Source organism: Crocuta crocuta, unplaced genomic scaffold (assembly GCF_008692635.1).
Source record: "Crocuta crocuta isolate KB4526 unplaced genomic scaffold, BGI_CrCroc_1.0 scaffold132, whole genome shotgun sequence".
NCBI classification, from domain to species: Eukaryota; Metazoa; Chordata; class Mammalia; order Carnivora; family Hyaenidae; genus Crocuta; species Crocuta crocuta.
The window spans coordinates 621,395-637,677 of NW_027528611.1; the positions used below are offsets into that span (position 1 = coordinate 621,395).

At 39.8% G+C, this 16,283-nt stretch overlaps 1 protein-coding gene across 5 annotated transcripts in view; it reads left to right on the forward strand.

Annotated features, from left to right (window-relative positions):
- Positions 1–16,283, forward strand: part of BTBD9 (BTB domain containing 9) — a 404,299-nt gene that overhangs the window by 319,199 nt on the left and 68,817 nt on the right. For all 5 annotated transcript variants that reach the window (XM_077754863.1, XM_077754865.1, XM_077754866.1 and 2 more), the window contains one exon: positions 6,968–7,075. In XM_077754863.1, coding sequence (XP_077610989.1) covers positions 6,968–7,075 — 108 coding nt within the window. The remainder of the gene's footprint in view (positions 1–6,967; positions 7,076–16,283) is intronic.

The following is a 16,283-nucleotide window of genomic DNA, read 5'->3' on the forward strand; positions in this document are numbered from 1 at the left end:
ACATGAGCGATTCCACGGTATCAGCGCGTAGGCTCTCTGATGTCCTGTGACTAACGTGTCTCCCAAGATCCCCTTCTGTCTGGCAAGCAGCCTGTCTCCCTCCTCCTGCTGTCAGAAGGCTGGTATCCCTTTCGCCCTGGAAGGCTGTGGCCCACTTAGAGCCAGGGCCCCCATGGTGGCTGCTCTTCCGGGGTTCTCACGTCTGGAACCTGCAGGGCAGCCACCTGCTCTGCCTCACACGCTTTCGATCAAGCGTTGATACTTGGCTCCAGTCTCCTGCTGAGAATCTCATTTTGGGCTCGTGGTCCTCCAGCACCTCATCTCAGCTTGACCTTGCTCTCCACCTGCAGAAGTAGCTGCGTGACTGAGCCCCGTGACAGCCCACAGTGAGGGTCCCTCTCATCTGGGGGGAAATCCCCGTTTCTCCCCCAGGAAAGTTGTTCCTTCAAAGCAGCATAATTCCTTCTGGCAGCAGTTGCCGGCTCTCCCCTGCCTCTCAGCAGCGGAGATTAGAGTGGAGCCTCAGTCGTGAGTTTGTCTTCCTGCTCCTCACTCAGGAGAGTGAGAGCAGGGCTCCCAGTGCTTACTGAAGTTTCCCTCTGTGGCCACAGCTCTGCACCCTTCTCCCTTGCCTCTGTGTCTGCCGCGTCTATTCTTTTGCTTCACAGCCTGTAGTCCCTCTCGATTCTGAAAGTCAGCCCCCTTTGGCCCATTAACTCCTCAGGAGCCATGAACTGGCTAATACTCTGACTGGCCTTTGTCTTCCCTGACCCTGCCCTGCATCCCTCTTGTCACTGGAAGTCCTGAGTTACCAGCTACGCTGAGTGTCCCATCTCTGCAAGGCCCCCTCCCTCAGCTCTATGGACCCTGCAGGTCTTGCTCCAAAGCTTAGCTTACCTTTCCACCCCGCAGTGCAGCCCTGACATCTCAGCTTCCATTGAGAATCTTCTTTCATATTCGAATGAAGATCTTCATCCAAAGTGAGCTACATCTTCCTCATCATGGGAACCTCTGCTCTTTTTTGAGTGGCTTTTCTGGGTCATGCCCTCGGCTAGGAGCTTAGCTTATGCTCTGGTTCCAAGCTAATGAAACCACATAAATACGGCTTATGCCGTAAATAGCAGATTTATTAAAATAATGGGGAGATTTCTCATAGAACACCAGGACAGAAACTCTGTGGCCCTCATAGGGACTACAGTCAGGTATTAGAATCCTGCTGGGAGCCCAGATAACCCTCCCTGGGCCACATCACCTGTCTTCTCTGTTTCTATATTGCAGGTAACTTTCTTTGTTTTTTTGTGCCTCTAATGAAAGAAGGTCATCCCAGAAGGCCTGCATCTTCATCATCTTATTTTAAGTGAACAGGACCAATTAAGCTAGAATCTCATATAATTCTCAATTTTTGAGAAACAAAATTCAGTTGGTGCAGCGTGGACCATGTGTCTTCCCAGCATGCACTCAGGTCCACAGGCCAAACTCAGGAACCCCCTGTGTCCACCTGAGGATTAGGCCAGAAACAGTTCTCAAAGAGGGAAGTTACTGTATAATGGACAGACGTGCAAAGATAAAAAAAAAAACCTCAAAAACAACAAACATACAACAACAAAAAACCACCACCACCTCTATTGCTGTCACAGCATATTATAAAATGTTAGAACTAGAAGAGCCCTTAGAAACTGTTGAATCTAGATCTTTAATTTCACTTGTACTGAAGTACAAGTAAGTTAAGTGACTTAATGTCACTTAGTCAATACTCAGTAAATATTTGTTGAATGGAAGAAGATTATTTCTAAAGAACTTAATTTCTCAAGATCTTTAACAAAGAACAGTCTCCAAACCTTTGAGGTCAGACTATCTTTGGTTTTAACCGAGAAATAAATGGATTTGATAATAAATTATTATATTACTAATATCTTGGCAGTTCTCTTCTCTCAAGTTGCCTCCTTTTGCCCAAGTGAGGGGACATGGCAGCAGCAGGAGAGGTGGCCCCAGGCCTTCTAGTGGGCTCTCCCATGGACAGTGGACAGTTAGGCAGAACAGACACTTGCTGCTGACCTAAAAGATATCAGTTTAGCAGAGAAGCTGTTGATCTCCACTGTTTAAACCTCAGCACTGTTCACAATCTGGCATAGAATTAATCCCTTAAGAAAGGGATGAAAAAAATGCCATTCAGCACAACATAGTTTGTCATCGCATGCATAATGCAGACTTTCCAATTAGAATGCTACAATTTGGAAACTTTCTTCACAGACTGATGAGAGAGCAATTATTTTAAAGAAGGGAAAACTCAGTCCATTGGGTTTGCCTCAAGTCACTTCTGACTCAAGCCGCAAAGACAAGAGTTTTGAAAACATATTCGCTATTGAATTTTGTATCAAAACACCAGCAAGGAGAGCAATTAGTTGCTGTAAACCGAACCCCGGTAATCAATGGTATGCAGCCAGCCAGAGCATTTATGGAAGATGTAAGCAAAATCACATCTGCTAATCAATTACAAAAAGCCCAGCACTTCACTGCTTTTAAGGGAAATTCCACAATGAGTCTGAGGGAAGATGGAGGAGACAATGTTTAAGATCACCAGACATCTCATGCAGTGCTCATTAGGTAGAGGGGTTCGTGGCAACAGCTAAGTACAGACCTGATCTGCATCAATAGATCTTGGCCAGCGGCTTCCTTTATTCAGCCCCTTTTGAAAATGGCTTCTGATGTTTGGGTGGAGGTGTGTAGATGCAGGGGGCTATGTTTAAGGAACTCCTCTCAGTTAAGGTCAGAGGGGGTGTGTCTGTCCTGGGCAAGCTCACCGGGCAACCCTTCCTTGGCAGATTACAAATCGGAAGTATCTCAGTGTTGTTGCAGGTGCACAGACGTGGGAACAGACTTTGCTGGCAAGAAAAGAAGTGAGGGAGTTGGTGGGTTTTTCAATTGTGCCTTATTAGAACAAAATTTCTCTCTGTGGAAAAAAAGAGATGGAGCCAGTTTTTCCTCTAGTGTCCCTAGAATGTGCTTGATTTTTTCAGTTGAATCAAGAAAAGAATTTTCCTTCCTGGCTAAGCCTAAATTCCAAGCAAATGTGCATCCTGGCACATGAATTAGAATCTCTCTTAAAAACTCCAAAGTGTAGGTGGCTTGATAACCTGAGATCCATCAGTGTCCCTTCTCAGGAGTCACCATGACCCCCCATTTCCAGCCCCCAGGGACTCGTAATAGAGGAATAGAAAGGAGATGTTTCAACCACTATGTGCATTTGGCCGCTGTTCAGAAAAAAGAATTTAGGCCAGGAGAAATTATTGAAGTAAAGATCGATAGACTGAGCTAATAAAAATTAATATCTTCAGCATGCAAACTATGATGAGCAGCAGATTAATATCCTTCAAATATAGAGGGCATCTTGTAAGTCATTAGCAAAAGGATAAATAAAAGTAGAAAATGGGTAAATTGTTCAAGTTCAATGATAAGTAAAAAGCTGCAAATTAATGACAGAGATTTCATCTATCGAATTGGCAGTATTTTTAAGGATAATACACAGTATCAGTCATGCACAGAAACAGGCATTTGTTACACACTACTGGTCATATGAGTATAAATTGGCACAGACTTTTGTTTAGGGAAAAGGGGAGAGGTGTGCAGCTGGTTAGTAATACACATCAAGGCCTCCATGCTCTGCTCCAGGAGTTTCACTTACAGAAGCTTTCACACGCAGTAGTCAGAGATTTGGCTTAAGAACGTTCATCACAGAGTTTTCCTAGCGGTATAATCCTATCAACTACCTAAATGTCCACTAATAAGAAACTGATAAAATAATTTATGGCACATCCATACAGTGAAAGCCTGTGAAACCAGGACATGTGATGAGGAAGAATATTTGATAGATACAAAAAAAAAGGTATTCATAATACATCGTTAAGCAAAAGAAGCAAGTTACAAAAAATTGGCACCATGTCTCTGTGTTTACAAAATTATTGGAATTACAGGTGATCTTCCTTTTAAGATATAAATTTGTCTCAAAACAAGATGGAGGACCTTATAGGAAAAGCTACTATGGGACAAAATATGTACAACCTTAATAATTCTTTTAATATCCTATCACTCCCAAGAATTTCTGCCAGAGCATTTAGGATGCTTACTTACAACTGGTCTTCCTTTTTATCTTCTTCATCTCCCATATCCCAGTCTTTTTCCATGAAATATTTTGGAATCTGGTTAGGTTCTATCCCAGAAGGCCTGATTATTTTCACTTGGACACACTGGTAGAAACCCTAACTCATGATTATCCAGAAGGATAGGGATTATCATAAAACTGGCTCTGCATAAAAAAATCCAACATCCCTTTGAGGAAATAGCCTCAACATTGTTTTCCAAAAAGCCTGTTACCAAGGCTGTTCAGTATAGTGAATGACTAATTAATTTGAAGATGTTTTTCTTGTTTTTAATCTACTCTGGCAGAGTTAAAAGTTATTTCAGCCCAGAACATGTATGGAACATATACTATGAACAGAACCCATATGTTCAGAGTACAATTTTTTAAAAAGAGAAAGATCAGCAGTCTTTCTCTAATCTTCACAAGAGCTAGACAAACATAGAAACAAAAATTACACTTTTAAAAGTTACTCAACACAAATGTAAATTAACAGGCTAACTGCATAAAAGTGCTAAGAAACTAGAATAATATTCAAGGAAATGACTAATGAGGGAAATGATTCACTTTCTTACCAGGCAAGCTGGTAAAATCTAAGAGCAGAATTATTAGATGCTTAAAACAATAGGGTGGAATCCTGTCTGATTCATTCAGAGTACTTTGAGAGATGAAATGCTCTGGTGAATTAAGGGGAATACTCAGGTGAATTAAAATAAACTCTGTTTCTGCTTTACTTAAAAGATGAATTCCAAAGTATTAGGTAATATGGGTTTAGTCAGTGGTAGCAAACAGAATTACTAGTTTGATAGCAAACTTGAAATAAGGAACAAAGATTAAGGGGAAAGGGGAACACAGTGTCATTTCTGATCCCAAATAGTAGCATTGGAGGTGACACTAAACTGAGCTTGCACAAAAGGTTTTTATTGATTAAAATCACAAGATTGAGGAAAAAGAAACTGCTTTTGTAGAGTCATAGGTTTCAGGTTGTAAATTGGGACCCAGGTCCATAAACTGGGAGTAAAGAAGCACTTGGCAGAAGGAAAATGGGCTTCGGTCAAGATACCGGCTTTGAACCCCCTGTATCTGCCAACACTAAGTATAGACACTTTACCCATCTATAATTTGATGAGAGGGACGCCTGAGTGGCTCAGTCACTTGAGCGTCCAACTCTGAATTTCAGCTCAGGTCATGAACCCAGGGTCATGGGATCAAACGCCATGTCAGACGCATGCGCTCTCACTCGCTCCCTCTCTGTCTCCCTCAAATATTTTATATTTAGATGGAATATATATATTAGATATATATGCTATATATAAAATTAAATATAATTTGATGAGAATAATAATGCTTGCTAAGGGGATTTTTGGAAGGATTTAACAAGATAAGTTATATAGAGCACAGGGCCTGGTACACAGTATAAGCATTAAAGATATGTTGGCTATTATAGTAATAATCATCATCATAATAAATAAACATTCCCTGAATATAGGCTCTTTGAGACTCTGTGCCGAGTACTGGGTATTGAAAGATCAATAAGACATAGGCACTGCCTTCAGGGAACTCACTATCTGTTCTAGCTGGTGGAGGAAGCAAATGTGCATGACCAAATGTTAAATGGTAAAATAACATGTATGGGAAAGACTTTTGAGGCTGAAATCACAGAAAACAGTGGTCTCTCATCTGTCACCACTGTGGCACTGTCAGAAGCAAAATGCTAGACTGTAGTCTAATCCTGGATGCAATACTTAGATTCTTTTTTCTTTTTTTTTTTTTTTTAAATGTTTTATTTATTTCTAGGAGAGAGAGAGAGAGAGACAGCGCGAGCAGGGGAGGGTCAGAGAGAGAGGGAGTCACAGACTGAAACAGGCTCCAGGCTCTGAGCTGGCAGTCAGCACAGAGCCCGACGCGGGGCTCGAACCCACGAACCGTGAGATCATGACCTAAGCGAAAGTCGGACGCTCAACCGACTAAGCCACCCAGGCGCCCCTTAGATTCTTTTTTCTTATTCTAGTTTTTAAATTGAGGAATAACACACAGACAGTGCACAACTCTTTTATGTGTAGTGCAGCTGAATATTTACTGTGTGTATAGCCATAAAGTACCACTCAGTCAGAGACAGCACATTTCCAGCATCCTGGAAGGTTCCCTCATACCCTTTCCCAACCATTACCTCTCCCAGAGGTAATCACTGTTCTGATTCCTGTCACCATAGATGAGTTTTGTCTTTTTTGAGCTTCATGTAAATTAAATGACATAGTCTATGCTGAAGAACAGAACCAAAATAATCAATCTCTAAATAATAAGTTTTACTCATGAATATATGTTTGCTTGTATCTCCAAATCAGACCATTATACTACAGCTATGCCAAAAGTCTGCTAAGAATGAGAAGGAATTTAAAACATAATAGTTAAAGTCATTGGGGCATACTAGTTATTACCAACTAGAAAGCACAGATTTCCCCATGAACAGGAGTTTCAAGGATACTGCCTTTGGTCAGCCCAGCCAACCTACTGGAAATGAACCAGGAAAGAGAGTTTGGAGACATCTTCTCACCAATAAGCCAAACCAAAGAGCGTTGACAGAGGCTGCCTGAGATTGGGTGACTTGTGAAGTAAATTCCTAAAGAGACACTGCTTCTTCTGTAGACTGACTCCACCTCCTCTTACCGTACTTTTGCCAGGATTCTCTTCTTTCCTCAGCCCTGGAAGTGTGGTGGGGCAAAAGAGGCAGGTAGGAGGGGTAAAGCAGACATGGATTCGCTCATGCCCACAGCCTCAGGAAACAACCAGTTAGAACACTCACAACATTCTTACGTATTTTTCTTTGTCCAGGTTATTACTTTGGGACTGTGATGATCGAAGCTATAGCTACTACATTGAGGTTTCCACCAACCAGCAACAGTGGACCATGGTGGCCGACAGAACTAAAGTCTCTTGCAAGTAAGTTACATGCTTTCACAGGATTTATTCCAATTTAAGAGTCTGTCTAATGGATTCAGAAGTTTCTAATGAAGATTCATGGAATCACCAAATTACATTCTTACTCCTGATGATTCTTCATTTTAATTTTGACTATTAAGTACCTCGATGAGAATTTATTTTATATGCTCAAACAAAGCTTTCTTTATTTTGTGATTTGAACTTGACTCTTGAAAGTGACATGTAGGGGTATTTGGTTGGCTCAGTTGGTTGAGACTCTGTTGATTTCGGCTTGGGTTATGATCCCAGGGTCATGGGGTTGAGCCCTGTGGAGTCTGCTTTGGATTCTCTCTCTCTCTCTCTCTCTCTCTCTCTCTCTCTCTCTCTCTCTCTCTCTCTGTGTGTGTGTGTGTGTGTGTGTGTGTCCCTCCCTTTGCCCCTCTCCCCATCTCACACTCTCTTGCTCTCTCTAAAAATGAAAATAATAATAACAATTTTAAAATAAATAAAAATTAAGAAAAGAAAATGGCATGTACCTGAGCAGGGAAAAGAAGGATTTCCATATGCAATCCTCTCTTGTGTCCCTGCCCCCAATATTGCACACTACCTCTTTGGAACTTTTTTCTTTCTTGGAGAATTTTGCTGATGTGATACACACTTTAGTAGTTATTCTGGGACTCCATTTTCTAGCCTCATATGATTCTCAGGCTTAGCGTTAAATATTTATCTCATCTCAGTGTTAGCTACACTGTTACCTAAACCAAGGAAAGCTTGGTACATCTCTAGTCATTTCATGCATATGGCATTGGGCCTCTGTTTGCATTTACGTTGTTGTGGAGGAAAGTAGGAGGAAGGATTGTGTGAGTTCTGACTGGCCTGAGATCATGACTAGAATGATTATTTACATGTGTATATACCCATATAACTCACTCAGATCAAAATTAGCATGTTTCCAGTATCCTAGAATCATACCTTTTCCCAATCGTTACCTAAAAAGAGCTCAGTGCTTTTTTGTGTAGAGCCAGATTCTCTGGGAAGCAAGATAAAGCAAATAGCTGAGATTTCTCTTTATTATTGAAATATGATTCACATACTATAAAATTCACCCTTTTAAATGCACCATTCGGTGATTTTTAGCGTATTCACAGGGTTGTACAATCATCTCTACTATCTAATGTTTCAAACATTTTCATCACACCCAAAAGGATACCTACTACCCATTAGCAGTCTTTTCATTTCCTTCCAGTTCCCACAGCCCCTCCCACCTAGTAAGCTCCCTTCTCTCTCTATGGATTTGCACATTCTGAACACTTCATATAAATGGAATTAAATAGTATTTGATCTTCTAGCTTTTTTCACTTAGTACATACTTTTTTCAGACTTATTTCATGTTGCAGCACGTATCAGCAGTCCATTCCTTTTTACTGACTGAGTAATATTCTATCATATGGATAAATATATATATATACATATATATCACATCACATTTTGTTTATCCATTTATCAGTGGATGAACATTTGAACAATTTGCACTTTTTGGCTAAAATGAGGATTTCTGCTGGGAACATTGCTATACAAGATTTTGTATGAACATACATTTTCAGTCCTTTTGGATCTATTCCTAGCATTAGACTTGCTGGGTCTTATGGTAACTCTGTGTTTAAGTTTTTGAGGAACTGCCAGATTTTTCCACAACAGTGCACCATTTTGCATTCCCACCAGCAATGCAGGAAGCTTTCAACTTCTTCACATTCTTGCCAGTACTTGTTACTCTCTATCTTCTCGTTCCTCGTATCCTAGTGAGAGTGAAGTGGTGGTTTCAATTTGCATATCCCTCATGACTAATGATGTTGAACATCTTTTTGTGTACTTACTTGGCCAGGATTTCATAAGAGCATTAATAATGGCTTGTTTGATGCAATGTCTGATACCCTTACGATCATTATTATAGTACTTATCACAGAGCATGTTTAATGTTTGCTTTGGTTAAGGTAACATTTGCTGCTATAACAAAAAGTGGCCTCAACATTAAAGTGCCTTAACACAAAGCTTATTTCTCAGCCATGTAGCAGTCAGTAGGGGTATTTCTGGTTGTCAGGTGGCTCTTCTCCACAGGTGATTGAAGAACCCAGGCATCTTCCTTCTTGGGGCTCTGCTCCCATCTAGGGCTTCATCACCATCATCTGCATCTAGCTGACAGACGAGGAAAGAACAGAAAGAAGGTATACCTGGCTCTTCTGAACAGCCTTGGCCTGGGTGTAGTGACCATCCCTTCCACTTGTATTCCACTGGGGAGAAGTAGTCAGTTACCACACCACACTGGATGCTGGGAGGGCTGAGAAACATGGCTTTGCTGGCAGCAGCCACTTCTCAGTGGAGCACATGTCTTGTGACCATCTCTGCCATTGGAAGAGGAAACTAGCAATTATTTAGTAACTAGTACTCCGTTAGTTTCCCGTATTTTGTCTCATTTTGTCCTGAATATAAAACACTTTATGGGATGTTGTCCTCATTTTCCAAAAGAGAAAATGAGGGCTCTTTCCATTGTATCACAGAGCATTATTAAAGAGGGCTAAACCAAGCTAGATGGTGGAAACAGGGAAATGAAGTGATTAACTTATTTCCAAGCTCCTAGAACCCTTTTCATACAATAGGAAGGCCTTTACGGCTCATGAACAACTGCCCGTTTATCTTTTCAGAGCCATTGCTCATTGAGTATACAGCTCACAGGACAGACCCTCTGCTTCCCCATCTTTTACACATCTCACTGGTTACCATCACCCATCTTGTCTGTCATTTTATGTGTTATAAATTAGATTCTTCATCTCTTTATGTCCCCCTGCTGAAGGTGTTATACAGTATGGCTTTTTGACAAGAACTGGTTGACAAGAACTGCTGACGTAGATACATGTCATAATGGTTTTATATTTATTCAAATGGGTTTTTTCTTGATTCAGAAAGGCATTAACTCCTTACCATTAGCTTTGTATTAAGTCATCAACATCCTTTTCCCCCTTTTTAATATATTTTATGTCCATTAGTTGGTGGATTTAAATAATTTATATGTTTTTAACCTTCCATGTTAGCACTTATATGCTACAGCAATAGGTGTTTTATAGATTAATAAATAAATAATATATTTTAAGAACAGGAAGGCAAGTGCCTGTTAACCCTCTAAGAATCAATGGAACCAAAGGTTATGATTTCATGTTTATAGGTACAACCCGAATCTACTGTGCCTTTCATTTTTTTAGTTAGGTGTTAAGAAATATAATAGAAGATATGCAGCTGATAAAAGAAGAAAGCCTTTCCTGATATACTCCAGAGCAGTCCCCTAGAGGATACTGTTAGCTTCAGAAATTGTAGTCTGCTTTTTATTGAAATAAAGTATGTGAGTCATGTTATAAATGAAATCTATAGGATCTTTAGAGATCACACCCCTGCCTCTTGCTAGCATTCTACCAGGTCAGGAAATCAGAGGACAGACTTTGGACAGACCTGGAGAATGAGCTTCTCCAAATGTCTCCCTGTAAGACTCTGTGCTCCTGCAACAGGATGTTTTTTCCTTTAGTGCTACCCTGAGTCCTTTCTGAAGTAGCTGCAGCTTGGCTTCCTTTATTTTTAGGATAAAGGCTCATTTACCATCACAGGTAACCATGTTTTTGTATAGACTCATTCCGGCTTATTCGTATATAATTGATATGTAACATTGTGTAAGTGTACGGAGTACAGTGATGAGATATATAGCCAAGTGATCACCACAATAAATTTACTTGCCACATCTACCACCTCACATAGTTACAGGGTTTTTTTCGTGTGATGAACTTTTAAAGTCTCTTACCAACTTTCAGATATGCAATAGTTTTGTTTGCGGGAGTCACCATGCTATATACGTTATATCTCCAGAACTTACTTATCTTATTACTGGAAGTTTGTGCTTTTTGATCCCCTTCACTCATTCCCCCCCCACCACTACCACCCCTCTGGCCACCACCAATCTGTTCTTTGTTTCCATAGTTTGTTTTTTTAAGATTACATGTTTAAGTAAGCTCATACAGTATTATCTTTCTCTGTGTGACTTTTTTCACTTAGCATAATAAGGTTTATCCATGTTCCTGCAAATGACTTTTTAAAATTACTTTTTACCCCTCTTTTTTCACATAATCTAATTCTGTACCTTTTAGCTTTATTCCAAAAGACTTCACGTTCACTTTTTGATTCCTTTTCTCTACTCTCTTCTAAATTGTTGAGCCCTGCTTCTGTTTTAATACAGTAAGGAACTAGCATCAGTTTTTTAAAATTATAAATGTAAAACATGCATGGAAAATTAATTTACACAATACAGGAAGATAGACGTGAAAAGTAAAATTTTATCTTCCCATCTTGTGCTCCATTCCTCAGAAGTACTTTTGACAGTTTTTTTAAATTTTTGTAACATCTCAACTATAATATTTTATATCTGTTTATTAATTTATCAGCTTTATTAACTTAACTACTTCTCATTTCTTGTCATGTATTTCTCTTTAGTCCTGCTACTACTTACCTTTTAAAATTAAACAATATACTTAAAATAAATAAATGAATAAATAAATAATAAAATTAAATTAAACAATATACTTAAACCACTGTTTTTTGATCCGTCGATTGTAGATAGTTTTTCTTTACTCTCCCTATTATGTATGATGAAATTACCACCCTACATTTCCCATTCCCATCTTCTGTTAACTGTCCCACCACGTGGACATTCTAAAGATTTATGATACTTATTTTCTGTTGTGTAACTTACTGTTAAATCTTCCATTTGTTAACTATAAATTGGTGCTGAAAAGGGAAAACCAGTAAAACCTCATTATAATATTATGATTATGTAAACATTATTCACTACAGATGTGTAATTCCTTGGATCTATAGTGAGGGAAATATTATCTATGTCACTAAGCTTGTGTCCCTCTTGGAAGAATTGTATTATACTGTGTTCAGATCAAATAGATCTGATTTTCTTACAAGTGCTCAGAATTATTACACAAGTAATAAATAAGTAGCTTCATATTAGCCAGCTTTTTGTTTTCTTGGAGTTTCTAATTGCCTTTTTTTCCTGTTTACAGAAGCTTCTGTGGCATAGTATTTGTTCATTGGTTGATTTTGAATAGACTGCTTCCTAGGCCTATTATATAGCTAAAAGTCTTTTTCTTTCTATGTTGGTTTCACTTTTTCTTGGATTTCTTTTTCTTCTTGTAGAATGTAGGTAAAGGGTTAACAAACCCCTGTTTCCTTTGCAGTGGGATACTGACGTTGGGCACAGTTACCTTTTTAGATCTTTTCTCCTGAAAGCCTGATAGAAGCAGAATGTCAGTTATTAGACAACATTGCTTATGACAAAAATTACCCCTGGTAAATTGCATCTGGCCTGGGAGGACTGTAAATATCTGGTTAGAAGCTATAGCTTTGGGTTACCGAGTGCAATAACTTCTGTGACTGGGCCTGTCCCCTGTGAAAATTCTAGGATCTTTGTTTATGGATCTATTACAAGAGACAATAGTTTGAATTTGGAATGTGAGGTTTCTTTTTTTTTTTTTTTTAATGTTTTATTTATTTTTTTGAGAGAGACAGACAGATAGCATGAGCAGGGGAGGTTCAGAGAGAGAAGGAGACACAGAATCAGAAGCAGGCTCCAGGCTCTGAGCTAGCTGTCAGCAAAGAGCCTGACGCGGGGCTCAAACTCATGAACAGTGAGATCATGACCTGAGCCCAAGTCGGAGGCTTAACTAACTGAGCCACCCAGGCGCCCCTGGAATGTGAGGTTTCTAAGCCAGAGTGGCATCACGCCTGCCCACTCTCACCTGAGCTGTCCTCGTGTATGCCAGCAGGAATAGCTCCTGTACAGTTGTATAGACTGCTACCAAGACTCCCACTAAGGAGAAATGCCTCCTGCTGCTCTAGTGGCATGGTCTTCTGTTTGCTCCCCTGCATGAATCCGAAGCCAAGTAGGACTTGGCTGGGTCTCAGTCAAGATCTCTCATAGGCATTGCACAGAGTAAATGTATTCCGAATTGTTTTCAGAAACACAGGGTATACAGAAGGCAAATTTTCAGAATTCTCACTTGCCTGAATCATAATTTGACTGGATATAGAACTCCGTTCTTTTAGCATTTTAAAAGCTTGGATTTATTGCCATTTAGCATCTGATGTTGCTAATGAGAAATCTGATAGAATCTGATTCTTATTATTTGTAGTAATGTATTTTTCCCTATAGAAGCCTTAGAATCCTCTCATTAGTAGAGGTGTTACATTTCACAATGATAAGGCTGAATGTGGACCGTTTTCATTTATCCTGCTTAGTTTGCTTCATTATGGAAATCTACCCAGTTCCCACTGATTTATAAATAATATTTCATCCACCTGCCATTTTCTAGAAATTCACAAAAATTTTGATTTGCTTATATCCTTCCCTCCAGTTTGCAACACCTTTATGAGTATATTCCCTTTGTATTTCTTTGATGTCACCTCATTGGCTTTCAGGAAGGGAGAAAGGTCAGTGCACCTCCAGTGTCATCCATCTTGAACCTGAATTCCCTAAAGCTCTACTACATGGGCTGTTGATACTCCCCAGTGACCCTAAATCCTTTTCCTTTCCTTCCTTGTGCCTGGCTGCCCTTCTCCCATGTTACATAGCTGTCTTATTTCCCGCTAGCATGTATTCCTTAACATATTGGCCTCTTTCACATTCATTTTTTAACTATTTCTTCACATTGTCATGGTCCCATTGACTGATAATTTTGTCTGTAGAAGTGCTAGTGATCTCAGCTATCATGTATCTAAGACTATGCTCTTGGCAAACATTTTGGCAAATATAAATAAATTTCCAGATATAAGGAATCATTGATAATACTGATTTTTTTTTCCACTTGAGAATTCTATGGCCATAATTTAGAACTTTCTAGTTTTTAGCTGGATTTGCTCACAAGCTATCTGCCTGCCAGATATACTATCCAGATTCCCTTTTAAATAAGTTTTCATTTCCAACCTAAGTGTTCATTAAAAATGTTGTGAAAGAGCTTTTAATAACTTAAGAAAATACTTATATAATAAGATATTTTTAAAAGCAGAGTACAGAACTGTAAGAGTATTATATCACAAGTAGGGAAAAAAAAAAAATACATGGAAGAGAAAGCCAGACAGAAATACACCAAAATGTTAGTGGCTGCCTCTGTGTACTGGGACTATGTAAATTATTACTAGTTTTCTATATTTTTGACCAATTTACATATATTTCTTTTACAATCAAAAAGAAGACTGTATTTGGAAAAAGAATTTTTTCTTGCTGCAGCCATAAATGTTTTGTAGATGTTTGTCCTTGCCGTTATTTGAGTAGCATATGCTAGCAGAGTACATGGTTTATTCACTGCCAGCAGTAAATTAAAGAAATTAAGTAAGTGCTGTCCATAGCAATATCCTAGTAGCTTTTCAGAACCTTGAAGCCACTTACCCCAAGCATAAGTTGTGCTTTCCTGAAAAGAACACCTGAGCTGCCTCTCCCCCTGGGCCTTTTAAAGCCCTGTTCTGTGAGAGTACTTCTTTCTTTCACCTTTCTCCAGGACTTGAAAAGTCCATTTCCACTTGGGTGTCCCCTCTCATAAAGGCCTGGCCTGCTTGAGACTGTGGAGCAGCCCAATAGATCAGGCAGTTCCTATAGCATCTTCACTTTAGGAAGTTTCTCCCCTGTGCCTTCCCTGAGAAGCACTTTGACGGTCTCTGTCACCTGGAAAGACTTCTGTGGGGTCAGCTTACCTTCTCCCTGGGCTTTGGCATGATGATATTAATATGCGAGAAGCAGTATGCCCCTTTGCTGAATATACTGTCATTTAGTCCTGGGGAAGGGCTACCTTTTCTGTCCCGGGGTCTGTTTCCGTAGCTGATGCTATTTATTCACCAGGAATCTTAGAAAGAGGAGTCACGTTTCTTTTTCTGAGTGCTGTGGTGGTTGAGGACAATGGGATAAGTTAAAGGTGCAGAGTTACAGCCTCAGAAAACTCTTCCAGAGCATAGCAAGATTGAAAAATGAGACATTTGAACCTAGACTGTTTACCTTGCCTGCAATTTTGCTCATCTTCTTTGCCATTGTCAGTGCTAAAGTTGAGAAAGCCTTCTTCCCACCAGCTTTGTTTCTTGGCCTGACACTTAAAAAAACGAAAATCTTGGGCTGGTTCCAGGAGGTCACAGCTAACCATGTGACCCTGAGGTTGTACGTAGAGGGCTTGCACCACTAATGTGATGCAATAGAACAAAAATGGGTTTTAAAGAAGGAAATGCCTCCACCGTTGAGACCACTGACAGAGGAAGTTCATACCAAGTGTCAAGTTTTAGTTTCCAGGACAGGATTGCAGCACTTGGCTGCGGCAGAGGTCCTGTATTGAAATATTATTTCTTACAAGTCTCTGCTGTGCTAACAGTCACCCTCACCTGCCCAGCCGCCCATCCCCGTGAGGTTGGAGGAGTATGTTTGCTTGGTCCTTCGTGAAGAGTGAGCCAATTAACGGGCTCTGCTTCTGTAATTGTCACTGTTAAAATGCTCAATGGAGATTTTATTTTTCTCTTTTCAGACTTAATTCCATTTTTCTACACAGCATTTGACAGTAATGAAAAAAGCCAGTCATGTTCTTTCCTGTGTTTTCTTCTTTAAAGGGCAAAAGCATTGGTGTTAATTTTGTCACAAGTTTTAGAACTTGAATGGTAAAGAAATATGTACCTGTAAGAGGAATGGCAAAAAATGAAAATTGAAAAGAGTAACAGAATTCAGATAAAACACACACACACACACACACACACACGACAAGTCTGATACTAGGCCAACCCTTGTGTTAATGAGAAGATATCAGAGCCTGCCTTATAGAAGGCATCTGTCTGTTAGACTTGGAGACACTTGTTAATCAAACTCTTCTTTATGCGGTTATAAAGTACCAGAAGTAGATGAATATTCTGGAGTAGAAAACATCAGCAAGGAGTCAGTTACTCATACCTACTCATCTAGAGAAAGCATTTATCTTTCGTCCTACAGAAACTTTTTATGCAAAACTTTAGCCGTATGTTGGAAGCCATGTGGATAGTAGATTTTTTTGGAAAGTATGTGAACTGAGTTCTGCATTTAGAGCTATCAACAGGTTCTGTGGACCACCAGTGGGGAGGCCTCTCCCCACCCACAACACTTGACTGCTGAAGGAGCCGGAAGGGA